General features: G+C 35.3%; 1 protein-coding gene across 1 annotated transcript in view; it reads right to left on the bottom strand.

The window, feature by feature from the left end:
- Nucleotides 1–1648: 1648 nt before the first annotated feature.
- Nucleotides 1649–21136, bottom strand: part of SYDE2 (synapse defective Rho GTPase homolog 2) — a 91221-nt gene continuing 71733 nt past the window's right edge. Inside the window, exons 6-8 of the mRNA XM_027873974.1 lie at nt 18805–18986; nt 6906–7137; nt 1649–3769 (exon numbers count right to left, since the gene is read on the bottom strand). Of these exons, the coding sequence (XP_027729775.1) occupies nt 3273–3769; nt 6906–7137; nt 18805–18986 (911 nt within the window). The 3' untranslated portion in view covers nt 1649–3272. The remainder of the gene's footprint in view (nt 3770–6905; nt 7138–18804; nt 18987–21136) is intronic.

Raw genomic sequence — 21136 nt, 5'->3', positions numbered from 1 at the left:
CTATCTGATGGCTACTTTCAAGCATCTGGATGTTCCTCCTTTGCTGGATCCTTATCCGGATTACGCCCTCTAACTGTAACCTCCGGGGCTCTGTCCTGGGCCCTCTTCTCTTCTCCCTCTATATCACTTCACTTGGTGATCTCATCAGCTTCCATGGATTTAATTACCACCTCCACACGGATGATTTTCAAATCTACCTATCCTGCCTAACCTCTCTGCTGACCTCAAATCTCTCATCTCCACCGGCCTTGTAGATATCTAGAACTGGACGTCCAGTAGATATCTTAATCTCAACATGTCCAAACCAGAACTCATTATCTTTCCCCTTAAATCCTCCTCACCTCCTACCTTCCCTATTACTATAAAGGGCAACACCATCCTTCCACTCTCTCGGGCTCACAATAGGAGTCCTCAGCTCCTGTCTCTGATACCCCCAACATCTAATCTGTTGCCAAGACCTGTCAGTTTCACCTTTGCAACATCTCCCAAATCCCCTTCTCTCTTCTGACACTGCCCCCAGTCTGGTGCAGGCCTTCATGTCCTCATGTCTGGACATGCCTCATGTGGGTCTGCCTGCCTCAAGTCTCTCCCCACTCCAATCCATCCTAAGTTCAGTCAGTCACTAAAGTGATTTTCCTAAAGCATGGGTCTGATCATGTCACTCTACTCATTAGACTACACCAGCTTCCTATTGCCTGCCTCCACAATCAAATGCAAAATGCTCTGTTTGGCATTCAAAGCCCTTCACAACCTATCCCCTCCAACCTTTCCAATCTTCTCATAACTTTACTCGATGACCCCATACTCTTTGATTCAGTGACACAGCCTTCCTGGCTGTTCTATAAAAAAGATTCTCCATCTCTTGGCTCTGGACATTTTATCTGGCCTTCCCCCATGCCTGCAATGTTCTCTCTCAATGCCATCTACTGAAGGCAATATGCCGTGTCCAGCTTCCCTAAGTCTCAACTAAAATTCCATCTTCTACAGGAAGCCTTTCCCAATCCCTTTGAATTCAAGTGCCTGTCTTCTCTTAACTGTTTTCTATTTATTCTGTAATATTGTTTGCATTTTTTTTTTGCATACCATCTCCCTCATTCCATTGTGAGCTCACTGAGGGCAGGGCCTGTCTTTTATCTCTTTTTGTATCCCCAGTGCTTAGCACAGTGCCTGGCACATAGTAGGCATTTAATAAATTTTAATTGACTGTGTTTAATTTCTTTTTATTATAAAAGATAGGTCATCAGTTTTAGAAAAATTTCCATCCAAAATAGTTCAAATGCAAGTTTTGGCATTATTCAAAGGAAATTTATTTACATGAATTATCTAATTTACTTCATTCCCTGACAATTCTGGATAAATGAATGATATATAGAGGTCACAGACTTTTCCAATGAGCTCTACTTATTTAAAAAACATAACGCTTAAAACTCATTCAAATAATTTGCCAGGGAAAAATTTTAAATTAAAGTATTTTGAAATTTTAAATAACTAATAATACATTAACACAAGATAAAACATTTAAACTGTCGTCTTTAAAATGTATTTTGTAATTTTTGAAAATGGTGAAGTTCCACAGTTCTGAAAAAGCTTAATTCAAATTATGTACTGTAAATAAAAATAAAGAGGTCAGAATCTTTTTTGTAGAGCATTTAATAGACTATTTCCTTGAATGTTTATTTAACATACGCAGATAACACAATTAGGAATTTCTTGATAATATGTTAAAAATGATGACTTGGTTACAAAAATAGCCCAGTTTATTTGATATTAAAAACTCTAAGATTCCCAAATAAGAAGCAAGGTTTATGATTAGCAAGGTACATCTCACAAGAACATCTGACCAATTATTTCAATGTAGAAAATATAGAGAATTTTTTAATGGTTTTAAGGCTTTGAAGACTCACTGGCAATTCAAACTTTATTTGCCTGTAATTTTAAAATTATATAATCTCTAAGTACAAAAGTTTAAAAAAATACACTTTGATTTACTGGATAAAAGGTTTAAAACTACATTTACATTTCAAAATATACTTGTAATCATTGTAGTAACTGTTTTCTGGATTCATAAAGCCAAAATAAGTTAATGAAAATTAATAAAGCACAAGATGTAAGAGATTCCTTCAGGAATAGAGGGGTAATGTTGTCAGGGTGTATATGAACTAATGCAAATAAATAACTTAAACACCAAGCTGAATTTTTAAGAATGCATAGAACTGATAAGAATTTCTCAGCGAGGTTGTCATAGTTCTTAGGATTAATTACGGGCAATTCTTGAATTCTCAACATCAAGATGAAAGAATTGAAGGAAAAAAAGCCCAAAGCTGAAATCCAATTGCCCAACAAATTCTTTAAATAACCAAGAAATTTCAAATGTAAGTTATTTACAATTCAATCAGAAAATGTCTTTACTGTGCCATGGTTGATCTCTAAATGAGATGCTGGACATAAATATCTATTTAGGTAAGTTATGAATGATAATTATCATTCTGTGTCATTTTTGGCACAAGTTTCTACACAAATTCCTCTTTCAATCTACACTTTATAAATCTCCTGAAAAAGAGTATATTTTGGAGTAAATTCTAATTTTGGCCTCATGACATACATGTTTTATGATAACTGACTATTTGGCGCCCCCTTCCAAATAACTATACATATATGTACTTATATAAATATACACAAACTTTTTGGGTTAGAAAAATATTTCATTTTTGCACATTTAAATAATTATTGAAATGTTAATACAGGAATACATTAATATTTATACAATTTAACTTTTATTTATAAAAGATTTTTTATCATAGCAGCCTTTGCATTGCAAATGAAATGTGACCCAATGGTGAATCAATCTAGATCAATTCTTGCTGCCAAACACTGGCTAAGCAGTTGAAATGCTCTTCTCCTCCAAAAGGAATGTCTGTTTCAGTTGTAATGCTTCAGGAAAACAGAGCGCTACTTCCACAAAGCACAAAGCTATAGGGGGGCTAATCTCAGATAACATTTATGAATAAGTGCATTCTTCTCATCAATATCCACAATATCTGATAAGAAATATTACTAATTTATTCACAGAAAGCTTAGGTTATCTTTGACCCCAGAATAACTTTGTAATGAGCAGAGGGAAATTTATGCTGATGAATGGAATGTCTAGATAGATGTACCGCATAATTTAAGCAGGAATTATGAGAAGGTATTAAAAATGGGGCAAATATTGTCAGGAGGAGGAGGGAAGGGGAAAGGAAACCTAGGGACATCACACAAATCATCCCTAAAAGTCAAACACTTATATCGAGCTTGTTCTTGTTGAGCTCACGCTCTAGGTTTCCAATTAAAATATCAATACTTTCTTGTAAATCTTTGAGATTAACTTTTCGATCCATGGAAGAATCTATTGTCTGCATTGCCAAGTACGTCTGAAATGTACACTCTTTGGAGATGGGCTTTGGCTGTTCAACTACTTTATCAGGTCCATCGGCTTTGCTGCAGTCTTCCCCACTTTCAGTATCTTCTGAGGGAACGTCATCATAATCTACTTCATTCACATTTTCTTTCAGGTTAATAAAGTAGTTTTCTCCACAACTGCTCCAGTCTCCTGCATAGCGATTACTCAGGGGGCTGTCCAATCGGACTTGCCGTGGCCTAAGCACTCCCGACTCCTCAGTGCCACTCAGGTTCAACATCTGTGGTCGCTGCTTCTTCCGTCTCAAACAATTCAGAGATTTCTGTTCTGGGAACAAAGCGTCTCTTGATTCTTTGACATTTAAACCTTGCACTAGAACAAACAATACATTTACTTTTAGTGACAGCAATCCAACGGGGACTCTAAAAACAAACAGAGCTAAAAGATTAGCCATTTAAGACTAAACTACAAGCATGCATTAAAACATGCAAAACACAAGAGGAAAACATTCCACAATTATTTTTCTGTCATAATCAGATATCATCAAGATTAGTGGTAAAAGCCAGTGGTGCAGGTCCATGCTAGATGAAGACGCCTCATTAAAATGAAACAAGCACTTCAAGTGTTGATTAACTTACTTGTAAGTTAATCATTATCTAGTTACAGTTCCAAAAGCAGGTAATCTAGAAGTTTCTTCTACACTAATGCTGCAGCAGAAAGCAGGCATGGCATATTGGTGTCCAAAAAAAAAGGAAGAAAGAAAAAGCTCCTTCTTCGGGCAAACATCTGAACCAGCCAAAGGCATCTGAAATCACCTCTGAGAGCTTCTGGTCCAGGTTGTGTGCACTTTTATTAGGAGCTGTGTCATAATTAACTTTACTAAAGCAGCCCAAATCCCAATTCTTTGGTAAAATGCACTTAAATCACACTAGATCATTTGTTACCTGATTCTGATTATACAGCATAAGCTACTAATAGTCTTCCTTTATTGCCTGTAAACAGTACAGATATTTTATTTTCTTATTCTTGCTAAATATCTAACACTCTCAAATAATATTCCATAATACTGCATGAAATTATAACTGAGGCATTCCTTATCTGCCTCTTAAGGCACAATGAACTAAAACATTTCTACGTGATTTTTCAGTATGGAAAGTCATGACATTTTAAAATGTTGTCAAGGTAAAGGCTGTCCACAATAACATTCACTTTCTGCTTATTTTATTTTACTTCAACAAAAGTCTTTCTGTTTACACTCTGCTCCATTAAGATGAAGACACCATGAGTTAATGACAGCACACCAACTTTACACTCTCGAAATGAACAATGACCACTTGTTTGTAGTTGTGCAAAACAAGGAAATTGAAGGGCTACATAAACATGCCTTTGGTTCAAGTTTTCCAGACCTACAGTGAAATGCAGAAAGAACTGTTTTGAGAGAACACATTGATAATTTTTCTATTTGCTTAGCAGACTGTGGAAGTATTTAATGATTGAAAATAAGTTGTTTTCAACTTCCAAACTTAGCTGCATTACTGATTACCATGAATCCATTTTAATTAGGACAGAGACTGGACTTGTGATTCTGTTGGTGAAGGGAGTTCCCATCAAGGAGTAAACAAGATGGCCTCCAAGGTTCCTTCCATAGGATCCATGATCCTATGACACTCACTTCAGTCAGTCAACAAGCATTTATTAAAATGCTTACCATGGGCCAGGCACAAGCACTGGGCTAAGTACTGAGAATGCAAAGAAAGATAAAAACACAGTCCCTGCCCTCAAGGAGCTCACAATCTCAGGGAAGGAGAGACAATATGTAAATAACTAAGTACATACAAGATGTACAAAGACTAGGTGCAAAGTGATCTCAGAGAGAAGGTACTATCAGTAGGGGTGAAGGAGGAGAGAAACAAGCCAAGAAAAAGATGATATGGGAGATGAATTTCGAAGAAGGCCAGGGAAGCCAGGAGGTGGAAGTGTGTAGAGAGAGAGAATGCCAGGGATGGGGTCAGTGGGTGAAAAAGCATAGAATCAAACGAGTGTCATGTGATCATAGAGTACGAGGATAGGAGTAAAGTAGAAGAAGTCTAGGAAGGGGCCATTGTGAAGGGCTTTAAACACCACACAGAGCATTTCATAAGTGATCCTGGAGATCACTGAGCAGGAGGGTTGGCACAGTTAGACGTGGGTAACTTAGTGGGAGATGGAGTAGAGTGGGGAAACACATCAGGTAGAACCCAACCGTAAGTCAATAGGCTTAGTCCAAGTGAGGGGGAAGAAAGCCTGCCCCAGGATGGGGGCCATGAGTGAAGAGATGGAGGTCACTAAGATTGTAAGCCTAGTTGACAAGGAGGAAGGTGGTGCCCTCAACAGTGATGAAGAAATTAAGAACAGGCCAGGATTTAGGGGAAAGAATAATGAGTTTTATTTTGGATATGCTGAGTTTGAGATCAGCTATGACATCCACTTTGTGATGTCTGAAAGGTAGTTAATGATAATGGAACTACAGCTGAAGAAGGAGACTAGGACTGTATATATAGATTTTGGAATCATCTGTAGAAAAATGGTAAGTGAAATCATGGGAGCGAAAGAGGTTATCAAACTAAACAGTATATACACTGAGAATAAAAAATGACCTGGTATAAAGCCCTGGGGAACACCCACAGTTACTGGGAATGACCTGGATAAAGATCTAACACTTGGTTTCTTCAAATCCCTATCTTATTCTCCTAATTTGCCCTCATTTGCCTTGATTCTCCCCAAGTGCTTTGTGTAAATTTGCATTAGAGAGTTTGGGATTTCTAAACACAAAAGTTCTTTCAAGTTTAAATTGTGCATCTATTAAGATCTGTAAGAATAACTCAGTCTAAAGCAATTTAATTCAAAATTTAAACAATAAATTTCACTTTAAAAAGTTAAAAAATGGTGACTATAAAAACAGTTGATAAAAATTTTCTATTAATAAACAGTGATTCACTTTACCAACTCAAAATGTATTTTTAAAAACTTTCATTTTATTTTTAAGTCCTAAATCAAGGATTTCTCTGCATTTTAACACATCCTGCCTGACAACCCATACATCAATTCTTCAAAAGTAAGTGACAGGGGTTGAATTCAAACTCAGATTCTCTATCTCTCTTTCTATTATATCCCATTATATCCTCACTGGACTTTCCAACTCAGCAGAAACCTTTGAGAAGTCAGTATCCTCTCCACTCCACAAGAAGGCATTGAATGAAACATAATGAGCCAGCCCAGTTGTATAACAGCCTGTTTTGCATCGTGCCTTAACATTTGTGTCCCAATCAAATCAATCAATTAACAGGTATTGACTGAGGGCCTCTGTGCCAAGCACTGTGCAAAACACACTGAGGAATACCATAGAATCATAGAATTTGGAAGCTGGAAGGACCAGAGAGATTTAAAAATAAGACTGGCATATTTTACAGTTCAATAACTTCTCACCATGTTATTCATGAACTAGAAGAATTTTCAATAAACTTACTACCTGGCCACAGCTGGAGTAAGTAATGAAGAACCTCGATGTGTTTTTTGAAATCCAGAGCACTTGCAAGTTCTTTGGAATCAGTAAAGACTCTGTGGTTATGAGGCGAAGTCTCTTGCCTTTGACTCAGCAAGACAGGACCAAAACACACTGCTAAATTCTGACAGGTCATCTTATTTACTTCATGATAAGAAGCCACTAATTTCAGATGATCCAACAGCATCTTCAAGGTTGCCTAAAATGAAAAGTTAAACTTCATGTAACATATTTGTTTACTTGAAAATTGAAAGTAACAATTTTTAACAATGCAATTATACAGAAACAATCTATAAGAAATAGAAATAAAGCAGATGGTTCATTGATTGGAGTAAGACTAAACAAACTGTGGTATGTCAACATAAAAGAATATTCTATAATAATGATACATATTATAAATGAATATAAAGAATTTTGACAATCAGGGGAAGATGTACATGAACCGAGGCAGAATTAAGTGAGCAGAGCCAAGAAAACAATAAATACAATGTAAATGGTAAAACCAAACAAAAAACTCCAGACAGAACAATGTGTATGTATAATTACCAAGCTCAGCCCCAAACAAAATGAAAAAATACACCTCTCTCCCTTCTCTGCAGGGGTGAGAACACTGTGTGGCTGTCAGGTGTGGGGGAGATGCTTGTTAGTTTTGCTGAGATCCTTGTTCCCTCTCTTCCTTTTTTATTCTTTGCTACAAGGAGGGTTGAAGGAGGAATACGTTTGGAAAAAGAGTCAGTAATAAAACCTAATGGTTTCCATGATCAATATGCAGAAATATACAAGGTATAGGTAACAAGAAAAGATTAACTACATATTCTAACGTAAGCAAATTTGACCTTGCAGGTATTACCAAGCCTTGGTGGAATGGGGCTCGTAGCTGGAAATGGTTCTGAAAGATTCTAAAAGGTTCTAAAAGAGCATATTTTACTCAATAGAACCAGAATGAAAAGAGTGGAAAAGCATTATCTATTAAGAAACTAACATGAGAGGGGCAGCTAGGTGTCGCAATGGATAGAGCACCAGCTCTGAAGTCGGGAGGACCTGAGTTCAAATCCGGCCTCAGACCAAACACTTGACACTTACTAAGCTGTGTGACTCTGGGCAAGTTACTTAACCCCAATTGTCTAAAAACAAAAAAAAAAAGAAAAAAAAGAAACTAATGTGAGGAAATCTGGAATGGGGAAAGAGGCAGGAGCAGGAAGCATTTGGGTGATAATCTAAAGAAGAAACATAAGTATTATTGTCATAAGAATGCATCATATATATAGTACCTATACAAAGAAAGAAAATAGACATTTCATCAGGATACCAAGGCCTAGCCAAGAGCATCCAACTCAGACAGTGGAGGTAGGCACAAATTGACATTTTTTAAATGTAATGTTATCTGTTTTACTGTATTTTTTTTTATTTTGCTAAATATTTTTCAATTACGTTTAAATCTGGTTTGAGCTGAACTTGGGAATGTTGTGGCAGCAGGCAGCCTCTGTACTGATGCCTTGGCTCTGGATGATGTTGCTTGTGAACAGGATAAGACCGTTAATTACATTAAGCCCTGGACCAATAAGATGTGAGATCATATAAGAGATTTGTGCGACTATCCACAGTGGAAAAGCCAAATGGATGAAGAGTGCTTACTGTTCAGACTCTATCAGATGTGTGGTCCATCAGTACTTAAACTTTGACTTGACACTATGTATGGATAATGAGTTGGACCCAGAATTGAACAGGAAGAGAGCAAGACAGACAGATAGGCTTTGACACAACAGGCAGTACTTTGAACTGACCCCAAACTTCTCTCGGATATGAACGCCCAGCTTTTTAGCAACAATATTCTTCTGGTGAAGATAAACAGCAAACTATATCAGCATCTCTGACAAACTGAAGCTCAGGGGCATCCAAAGCTGTGGTATCAAACTCAAATAGAAATGGATCCCTGAGGGTCATATACTGACTTAGAAAAACACAAATTAACAATATTTACGTTGTGTGGTATTTTAATTATTTTACTAAACATTTTTCAATTGCATTTTAAGCTGAGTCAGGCAGACTTTGGAGCATCGAATTTAATGATCTCTCACTCAAAAAGCACTAGAGAAGAAATACTCAGGGGCAGCTAGGTGGTGCAGTGGACAGAGCACCAGCCCTGCAGTCAGGAAGACCTGAGTTCAAAGCTGGCCTCAGACCAAACACTTGACACTTACCAGCTGTGTGACCCTGGGCAAGTCACTTAGCCCCAACTGCCTTAAAAAAAAAAAAGGAAGAAAGAAAGAATGGGTGTGAATAGGTTATAACACATTACAAATGAACGATGAAGTAGTGTAAAGGATGTCCTTGGAGAGCCATATGTTCTGAAAGTGGTCCCAATCATGAGACACCCAATGGACATCCTGTGTGCTCTCCATAGTGACATCCATGCAATGTCAAGAGATCAAAAGGAAGGCTCCCAGAACATCAGGTAAACTGCCTATGAAGACTTTACAAGAGGCGATGAATGAGAGTTACACAGGACGAGAAGCCTCTACCAGCTGTGAATGAATGTGCCCTCATCAACATGATAACCATTTAGAAAATAAAATTGCTTTCAATTCAAGTATTTCTTGTATGTGTATTAGATATGGGACACTACGATAAACGCTGGAGATGTGAACACAAAGATAAAATTCCTCTCAGTAATAGCTAGCTTTTTTCTATTATCTCATTTCATCCTCACCACAAGCCTGTGACATAGGGGCTGTCATCATCCCCATAGGCAGCAAGGTGGTCCAGTCAATAAAGCACCACAATTGCATTGAGGAACACTTGAGTTTCCATCTGGCCTCAGACGCTAGACGTGTGACCAAAGACAAGTCACTTCTCCCTGTGTCAGTTTTCTCATCTATACGGGGAAAATGATACTATGTGGTTGTGAGGATAAAAAAGTGATAATATTTGAAAAGTATTCTGCAAACGTTGAAGTACTATAGAAATGTTAGCTATTATTATTACCATTGTTATTATTATTCTGACTTTACAGATGAAGAAACTGGCTCTTAGACAAGGTGAAATGACTTTTCCAAGGTGATATCATTAGTAAGTGCCTGAGTCAAGATTCAAACTCAGGTCTTCCCAACTCCAGATCCAGCATTCTATCTTCTATCAACTAACCACCTCAAAGAATTTAATTCTAGCAGGTGGGAACAACATACACTTATACCAATACAATACAAAGTAGAAAGTAATGGGAAACAAGGTCAGAGAGGGTAAGATAAATTACTCCAGGGAAATTTGAGTAAGTAGAAGGTAAACAGGAATAAGGAAGCCTTCACAGATGAACTGGCATCTAATCTTTTCTTGAAAGAAGAGAAAAATCCTGGTAAGTGTAAATAAATTACACTCCTAGAATGAAGGATGGATTATGCAAATGCACAAAGACAAAAGACTGAATGCTAAATTCAAGAAATAGCTAGTGAATTATTGTGGTTGAAATGTAGAACGTATAAAAGGTTTTTGATGAGTGGAGTAACATGGTCAGACCTGTGCACTGGGAATATTAGGTTGGCAATTACATGGAAAATGGATTGGAAAAGGAAGAGATTGGTGGCAAAGAGACCAATTATGTATAAGGTTATTATAATGGTCCAGGCAACCAAATTTATAACTCTCAAAATCTTTCCTAACTTTCTGACTTAACCCAAACTGATACATGCACAATTAGTCATTAGTTCAATAACTACCAACAATGATATTAAACGGCAAACATTAGCAAAGTTTGCTAGATAATAATTCCAGGGGGTTAGCATTTATCTTAAATTTTTCATAAGGAAAGAAAGACCACTAGAGTAACAGCCAATTTAAAAAAAATCTCTGCATGGATGGAGGAGGCACGAAGGATATACTGTTAGAGGCAGCTGGTGGCATAATGGATAGAGCCCTGATCCTACAGTCAGGAAGACCTGAGGTCAAATCTGCCTCAGACACTGAGGAGGTGGATGACCCTGGGCAACTCATTTAACCTTTGATTGCCTCAGTTTCCTCACTTGTAAAGTGTGGATAACTAAAAGCACTAACCTCCCAGAGTTGTTGTGAAAATCAAATGAGATAAAATTTGTAAAAAGAGCCTTGCACAATGTCTGGCACATAGTAAGCATTATATAATTGCTTGTTCCCTTCCTCTTCCTGATTGGGAAATGAAATGATATAACAACAAAAGTTATCAATAAGAATATAAAAAAGGGGAAAACTGTATAACCAAACAGGAAAAATAAACTATGAATTACCACATAAATATTTTGATCACGTAGTCATAAAAACAATATTTAATTTGCCAACTGACATTAAAGCTATTCTCCAAACAAATGAAAGAAAAAGAAATTTAAAATGCCACTGTAACTCAGGGAAATAATTCAAATCTTAATTTTACAACAGACTTGGAAAAAGTATGCTACTTTCTGAAAAAATAATTTCTGTGTAATGATTTTAAGGCATCTTGGTCTTACATCCAAAGTTTTTAAATACTGACACTATAAAACTTCTCTTTCTGATAATACCAATGTTCCTTTTAAAATACTTTAAAAGTCACAATTGTTAATCAGCAGTTAAATATTATCTGTGTTCTACTTTGCTAAACGGTAACTTATAATCAACAAAGGTTATGTATTTTCAATATCACCAAACTAGATGTAAAGTAAATGAAACCTAAAGGTTAGAACAGAATATTGACTATGGAGCTAGGATACTAGATTTCAAAAGTGAAAAGGAGCAGAATGATTATCTAGTCACAACATTCAAAATTGGAAGGGACCTTAGAGATCTTCTGATCTAATCTATATTCAGCAAAGGACACCCTTCCACAAACATATAAGGTAGACTCTATTTGCTTTAAATCTGCAATAACATGGAAACCATAGCCTTCCAAAGAAGCCCATTCTACTCTGGTACAAGCTCTGGAATTCAAGGCCTTCCACAACCCATCTCCCACACACCCCTTCAGTTTTATTTCACAGTATTGCCTGATATACTTGTCAGTCCAACCAAACGATTCCCCATATGTAATGTTCCATTGCCCACTTCTAAATAGATGGTCCATTATGTCTAGAATGCACCCTGTCCTCAACTCCATCTCTTGGAATCCCTAATTTCATTGAAGGCACAGCAGAGACAAAAGGTCTACTAGAATCTCAAGGGAAATAAAAAAGTACAAATGAAGGAGGCACCTGACCTTAAAGGTACCAGACCTTAAACTATATTATAAAGTAATAGTCTTTTTTTTTTTTTTACATGAGATAATGGGGGTTAAGTGACTTGCCCGGGGTCACACAGCGGCCCCTATTAGTCTTAAAAAAAATTGGTGCTTTTTTTTTTTTAGTAGATCAGTAGAGATGACCTGACAACCAAGAAACAGAAGAAATTGAAAAGAGTAGCCCAGTATTTGACAAACCTAGGACTAAATTACTGAGGGAAAAGGTCTCTCTTTTTTTTTTTTACAAGAACACAGTCTCTTATATTTTTGAAGAATTGTTTTTCTCTGTCACAAGGGGTAGTTCAATCTGTAGCAGTGGAAAATAATAGAAAGAGAAAAGGTATGACATTTTCCAAATACATTTTTTAAAAATTCAGCTTTCCTAATTTAAGGGCCAATAAGAGTAATAATAAAACACTTAGAAGAGTGTAAGAAATAAATTGCTATTTCTTGGATCAGAACCCAAATTCCCTCATTTCAAAACTGACATTCCAAGGGTGAGGAATGGGTGCAGGAAAGTTTTTCAAAGGGGGACATAGGAAGAATAAGATCAGAGGAACCAGTAGAATCGCTCCTGCTTGACCTAGATGGGCTGCTGGGTGTGGGGAGGGGATAGCACAGAAAATCAGATTTCACCAGTGGAAAGAGGATGTTCTAGCATTTCACAAAGTATTCTTCTGGAAATTAAGGGAACTTCCTAGAAATTTCTGTCCTGGGAGAGATGTGGAGTAGTAGATAAAGTGTTAAGCTTAGAATCATAAAGACCTGGGTGCAAATTCTGCCTCAGATATTTACAAGCTGTATGACCCTGGGCAAGTCACTTCACCTGAGTCTCAGTTTCCTCATCTGTAAAATGGGGAGATTAGAGTAGATGATCCCTCTAAGGTCCCTTCCAGCTATAAATCCATGACTCTGTAAGAGTGGTTAGGGAAGAGATGGGGAAAAGCATTTCTATAGTGCCTACAATGTGTAAGGCACTTTACTAAGCACTTTTTACAAATACAATCTCATCTAATCCTCACGACAACCCATGCAAAGTAGGTGTTGCTATTATCTCTATTTTACAGTTAAGGAAACTGAGGCAGAGGCTAAGTGACTTGCCCATGGTGACACAGCTTGTATGTGTTTGAGGCTGCATTTGAACCCAGATCTTCCTTGCTCCAGGACCAGCATGCTGTGTGCTATGGTGCCACCTAGAGGTCTGGCTACTTCTAGAGATCCTCTCCTCTGGACAGATACTATATTTCTCAGGGCCATAGAGAAGGAATTTAAGGACCTAGAACCCCTTAAGTACAATGGGAAGGGAAGGAGCAGTGGACAGAATGGAAGTCAAGAGAGATGATAAAAAAAGGAAACATCGACTGCGGGTGAGTGGGAAAGTCTGGATATAAATTGGATACAGAATGACTTCCACTGCATTATCTCCTTAATGAATTAATATTTCTGGGAATGGTTAAATTCAGAAGGCCCTTCAAATAAAAAAGATAAGAAGAAAGATCTGCAATTGCACTAATATCTGAGATATATTACAAAAAGAACAATGCCTTCATCTTCCATAAACCTCACCTTATGGATGGGTCTTAGAAAAAAAATGAATATTTACATGGAAAGTCAATCAATGGGATATTAGATTCTAGAGTATCCTAAAAAGCGGGAAAATAAGGAAGGAAATAAATGAACATTTCTTAAAAAGGGGTGCCTTAAATGACCACAAACTAAGAGAGTGAATGTTGGGGGCAGAGGGGAAAGGGAGTATTTTGGATTTTATTCTTACCTGGGCTGGAAATAAGAAAGGTTATAAAAGATTTAGTGATAGTTTAAAGGAGAAAAACACTAGAATTTTATAAAAGAAAACACAGATTTAATTAGGATATTAAATGCAAATGAATAAGCTCATCAATAACCAAGAGAACAGCAAAATGGTTAAAAATACAGAACCCAACAATGTGTTAATACAAGAAATACGGTTTAAATATGAAGAGAAAATAGAATGAAAATGAGGAGCTAGACCAAAATGTATCATGCTTTAGGCAATTTCAAAAAGCAAGAGTTGAAAACTTGATTGTAGATAAGGCAACATAAAAACTAATACTGTCAAGAGACAGAAACATGGAAGCTACATTACTCTTAAAAGCAGCACAGACAAGGAAACAATGTAATTCTTAAACATGCATAATAACCACCAAAAAGCACAGAATTGAACTACATAAAAGGCTAACTAAAATGAAAAAAGAAAAAGACCACAATTATTATAGATGTCTTTAATATTCCACTTTCGGAGCAGGAAAAATCTAAAAATAAGATAAACAAGAAGATTATTTATCTGAAAAGACTATTAGAAACATATTCAAAAGACTTATGGTTAGTTCTGAATGCAAATACAATATACATACATACATATATGTGTATGCATACTATATATATATTTGTTTATAAAAAGTCATCATATACCTATATAAAAACTGGTCATATACTCTGGCATAAAGAAATCATGAGGAAACTCGAAAAAGTAGAAATAATAAATCCATTTAAAAAACCACAATGTAGTAAAATTTGTAATCAATGAAGGTATCATAAGTAAAAGATATAGACCTCATAAGTAATGAGATCCTAAATAAAGACTAGGTCAAAGAACAAATTATAGAAACAAAAACTATTTTAGAGACCACATACACGGGATTAGAGATTTTGAGTTGAAAGAAACCTTAAAGGTCATCTTATAGATAAAGAAACTGAACCCAGAAAAGTGACCTAACTTTCACATGTTTACACAAACATTTAAATGGCAAAGCTAAGACATGAACCTAGGTCCTTAAGTTCAAATATAGTATCCCTTCCACTGCATAATAATAACTCCAAAGAGAATGATAGCAGGGAAATAAAAAAATCAAAACTTGTGGGATTCAACTAATACAATCATCAGAAGAAAATACTTCTCTCTAAATATATATATATATATATATATATTTAAAAGAGTAAATAAATTACTTTAAAAGGACACACAATACCTAGAGCAGTGTTAGGAGAAAAACAAAATATAGGTTCCTCAAAGGCAGGGAGTATTTAATTTTTGGCTGTTTCCCCCAACACCCAGGCCAGCGCTTTACACAGACTAGATGCCTAATACAAATCTGTTGAACTTTTATTTTAAAAAATTATAAAATAAAGGAATAATAATAACACAACATTTTAAAAACTAAAAAAATCAACAAGTTTATAACTGCAAAAGCATCAAAGAAGAAAGTTTAAAATCGAAGAATAGATAAAATTGAAAATAAGAGCTGAGAAATTAAATAGACTAATATGATTTGAAAGGAGAAATAAAATAAAATTGGCCAAATAAAAATAAACAAGGTGAATTTGAAGCAAAGAGAAGGAAAAAATTATCTAAAACTTATAAATGTGTATGTACATGTCAGTAAAATTAAGGATTTAAGAGAAACAGATGAATATCTGATGAAATTATGAAATACTCAAATTAATAAAACAGAAAAGGAACTCATGAAGAATTTGATTTCTGAAAGAGCCATAAATAAACTACCAAAGAAAAATTGCCTACCTCAGTTGGATTTACAGATGAATTCTATAAAATGTTTAAAGAACAATTAACACAGAATCTATAAAAACTGTTATAAAAATAAAGGAGGCTCTGTACCAAATTATTTTTATAAAACAAATATGTTTTTGATACTAGACTCCAGGAGAGATAAAGCAAAGAAAAATATAAAAATATTTCATAATAGTCATGATACAAAATTTTAAAGACATATTATAAATGTTAGCTCTACACTAGAGAAATGAGGGTAATTCAACATTATAAAAGCATTCAGCATAATTAATTGATTAATTAATTGGTCTTGTAAGTGCCAGTGAAGGAGCACTGCACTTCAAGCTAGTCAGAAGTCAAGTTCAAGTTCCACCTCTAGCAATTTTGGCTGTTTAGCTACTCACAGGTCACTTAACTGCCTCAGCTTCAATTTCTTCATCTATAAAATGGGGCAATATCTGTAGTAACTGCCCCAGGTAGTTGCTGAGGGAACCAGGAGAGTTCATAAAATACTTTGTAAACCTTAATGTTTTTTAAAAGTTATTTTTGTCCAAGTGACAAATGACTACATTAATAGAAGCACAAAACTCTAAAAACAGTCTCTAAAATCATCAAAGACATCTAAAATCAAGAGTTGGCATTACTAGAAATGGAGGAAAACTGGAAGCTTTCCCAAACTGTTTTGTGGATAAAGCAAAGAGGCTTTACTTGAAATAGTGCTATACATGCTACCTATAACAATAAGAAATGACAAAGAAATTAATAGACATCAGCAAAACAGAAGGTGAAACTGTCCCTATCTGAAGGTCATAAGAGAGTACTTAAAAAACTCTAAAGATAAATGAGGAAATTGAGATATTTAACAAATCCAATATACAGCAGGCCACACAATAAATCTACAAATATAAACAAGAATTCCTTATAATACAAGCAAAATCATAGAGGAAATGCTAGAAAAAACAAATTACATTCAAAATAAACAAAATGCAGAAAATATGAGTCAGACCATGAAAATAAACTCAAGATTTGCACAAATACAACTATAAAACATTCATTACAGAAATAAAGACCTAAATGAATTGAGAGATATCCAAAGTTCATACTTCAGTTACATGATTATAATACAAATTGTGATACTACTGAAGTTAATCTACAGATTTTAGATTTAGCATTATACCAAATGACCACAGAGTTGTGTTGTACTTTATAGAACTAGACAAAATAATAACAAATTCATTTAGAGGAAAAAAGGGACAAGAATTTCTTGGGAAATAATTTTTTAAGTGAATGAAAGAGGCCTACCATACACAGAATTCAACTCATTTTACAAAGCAGTTTCCATCAAAACTCTTTGGTATTGAAAACTAGAAAGAGAATGAGATCAGTAAAACAAACTAACTAAGTAACAGCTAGAAGCAAACAATGTAGCCTAATGTTTGATAAGCACAAAACACAAACTACTAGATATAAAATAGGAATTCCTATTCAACAAGAATGATTGAGAAAAATCAGAAAGCTATCTGGTTGGATTAGACTAGCATTTTACATTGTTATATTAACATCAATTCCAAATGGATAAGCAATCTAAACATAAAAGGTCAAATCAGAAATCAGAGGAGAATAAGAGGCAATATCATTCAGAAATAAAGTTAGGGAAGAATTTATAACCAGACAAAAGACAAAACAGATTATTTCCATAATATATAAAATGTAAAAGCTTTTGCCCGAATAAATGAGTGAAGATAGAATAAGAAGAAAAGATATGGATTAGAAGAAAATTATTTTTGCATCAAATATCACCTAATGAGTTAAGGAAATAGGAAAATTGCATTCTATACCTAGGTCTAATAAACAAAGAAGAACTGGTTGCTGGGGTAAAAATGACAAGAAGCTAGCAAACTGGGGAGCAGTGAACATTTCACCTTAGAAATTCTGATAGAAAAAGAAAGTAAAGTTGGCAAAACTAGATGTGAAGGGTTCAAAGAAAGACCAAATAAAGTCCCATGGAGTAGAAATATACAGGGCAAGTTAGCCCAGGAATAATAAAAAGTTCTCAAGAATGCAGTTTTGAAGAAACAATTTCATTGAAGAGGATAAAAAAAAGTTGTCTAGAAATATGAGGGCAAAGAATAATGAGAGCAAAATACCACATAAATTATCAGATGCAGTAACTCTCTTGGTTGCTTTTGCTTCATTATTTTCTTTGTTACACAGGGATGCTTCAATTCCAAAGAAGATATAGTCAAAAATAACGGTGATGATAAAAAGAAGCATCAGAACCTACTACACATAGTTATATGCTAACAAAATTGATAACACTAAAGAATTGGTGGAATACCCTAAAAAATATAAAATACTCAAACTAACAGAAGACCAAATAGAGATCATAAATGATTCAATCTCAGAAAAGGAATAACTATTTGAAAAGAAGTACCAAAGAAAAAATTCCTTATCTTGATGGACTCATGGAAGAATTCTATTAAACTTTTAAAAGAATAATTAAAACCAATTTTACACAAACTGTCCACAAAAATTGAGAAAGAAAGCACCCAGCCAGATTTCTCTTATGAACCAAATATATTCCTAATACATAAATCAGGGAAGGATAACGTGCAGAAGAACTATGAACCAACATAATTAATAAGTATCAATTCAAAAATGTCAAATAAAACCCTGTCAAACAGATTATAGTTATTCATCAAAGAAATCATGACCAAAATCAAACATTAGGAAAACAATCAATATAATTAATCATATGAAAAACAAAAACATTCAAAATCATGGTTATCTCAATTTCTCTCTTTAGATCTCAATGGTACCTTTACACATTGATGGCTTATACAGCATAGTGTCACCAGTACTTTATCTGATTCTAAGGGAAGCTCCTGGAATAAGAGAAGGTTCATGCAGATCAACTTGCAAACGTGGCCTTAGCATACATAAAATTGAACTTACTATGGCATTAAAACAGAGTAAAAGGAATTTCAGTCAGGCCTCCCAGTTCCATGAAAGCTAAGAATGGAGACTAGCACTTGTAGTTCTAGCACGGATAGTGGTGCATTACTCCTGTCATCAGCCTAATTACCAATGATGCTACTTACCTTTTCAATATCAGGCAAACAATCCAGAAGTTCCACGGTGTGCTTAGAGTCGCTTGGGTCATTCTCACAACCATTTCCAGTCATTTTCAAAGGATTTTTGGCCATGGCATCTAACACTGCCTCATAGAGCTGCTTGGTTATCAAAGGAGAAGGGAGTTCTCTTAAATAATCCTTAAGGACACCTTTGCCAAAAACAAAACAAAATGAAACAAATACAAGGTAACTTACAGTTAAGAAGCTAAAGAAATGCAAGAACAAAAAACCAAAGTAACCTCACTTATCATTTTGGCTTTAAAAGTATGATAAATTTATAGATACACTTACATAATTTTACATACTTACTTATATTAGATTGGTTTCCCAAAGAGATTCCCTCTTGACGCTTCTAAATTATGCCTTCTTACACAAAAAACATCTTATAAATCAATTGGCCAAAAAATAAAGTGAATAAATAAACAGCACATCGATGTTAATCTCAATATTAACTTTTTAAAAACTATGTGTATGATTTCTTGGGTATAGGGAACTCCTAACCTAGAAATTCCCTCTACCATTTTCTTGTCTGGGAACGTTACCTGAGGCACTGAGACGACAAGGAACTTATCCAGGGTCATAGAGTCAGAACCTATCAAAGACAGGACTTTTAACCTAAGTCTTCTCGATTTCAAGGTTGGCTCTCACAAGCCTAGCAAAGCCTAGCAATCTAAATCTCCTTTATAATTGTAAATGGCATCCTGGGACAAATTACCTTTACTGTGTATCGTGCATAAGAGTGAGATTTTGATAGTATTCAAAATTTCAAGATTTGCTGGCTAATTTCTAAAACTAACTATCCCAGATGCCCAAGTTTCCAAATGCTCTCGGGAAAAAAAATACACACACACACACACACACACACACACACACACACACACAAATATATATGTGTACGTATGTATATTTCTGATATAACACAAATAGAAGGCATAGGTGAGGACTCAAAACCACTTTCATCATCATAGAAACATGTACAGCACAAGTAGCTAGCTAAGGAATAATATGTCTATGCTATTAATGCTTGAGGAGGATGGTGGTAGCAGGAGATGGAAGAACATTTTGTTAGTAATTCAGAACAAGCAGTCAGATGGAGACTGTGATATGACCACAGGGTTAAATAAAAGACTTAGATTTCCAAAACTTCACAACATTATGTAATCATTGCAGCTAACATGGAAATTAGCTAGCTAAATGATCAGCACCACTTGGAGTTTGAGCTTTTACATTAAGTTACGGGAAAGTGCCCAGCTCATGAATTTTAATGGAATTCTTAAAAGGATAAAAGGGAGAAAAAATTTAAGTTACAGAATGAAGGTCTATTAAAACAAAAAAAATACGTAGGGAAAAAAACACATTTTAATATACTGCTCAGTGATCACACTATGGGTTTGCTCATTGTTACAAAAAGCACTTGTAACTCCAGATGTCAGATTGCTTTCTGAGCAACTAGAAATGTGGGACTTGAACTTTTATAAGCCCATTTTAGTGTAGTTGTATTTGCCATCAGCATTATATTTGCAGTGGGCCTTCTAATTATAGGACTGATCATAAAGATCTGATCATGATGGAACAAAATCCTAGTGCCTTGCAAGCTGGCAAAGACAGCTTGGCCCAGAATAAGAAGAGGAGAATCATTAGGCTCTCAATTAACCACATTAACCACATCTCTGAAGAAATTCCCTCACTGCCCACCAGAATGTTCTACAGGAAATGAGTTCGGAAATGAACGAAATGAAAAAGCTTGGCTAATGACATATAATGAGGTCCTCTAATTTTATAATAATTTCATATAACTCCAATTTGTGTAAAATCTATCTTGTTCCTTCAATATAAAAATAACCTCATTCAAATTAAACTATCTCCCTGCTATTATTTTCATTGCCATCCTTTAGTAGTTGAGTATTTGTTGATATCCAAACAATGCCAAGAAAACAAAGACCCTGAGAACATTGTGGGTGGGTGGATGGGCCTCCTGTATTAGGACATGGACAAGAGTCACACAAAATGGATAAAGGATGGATAAAGTTGCCATCTCTATCACTGGAGGGAGCACCTATATTGATTACACAGTTCTACTGCAGGACCAGCAGAATAACTAAAGTAATTAGGAAACAATTCTATTTGACTCAAGAAAAATGTGGCAACTTAATTACATAACTGAAATACACAGGAAACAAATATACACATATCAAATTTAAGTGTTTTATTACAGTTGCCTACAGTGATGTGCCAAAGGGCCCTTTCCTTGGCATTTGGCAAAGTACTTCATGTTATGCTTGGAGACAAAACAAAGAAG

This window comes from Vombatus ursinus, unplaced genomic scaffold (assembly GCF_900497805.2).
Source record: "Vombatus ursinus unplaced genomic scaffold, bare-nosed wombat genome assembly UNPS02014803.1, whole genome shotgun sequence".
Lineage (NCBI taxonomy): Eukaryota > Metazoa > Chordata > Mammalia > Diprotodontia > Vombatidae > Vombatus > Vombatus ursinus.
This window is presented reverse-complemented; position numbering and strand designations above follow the sequence as displayed.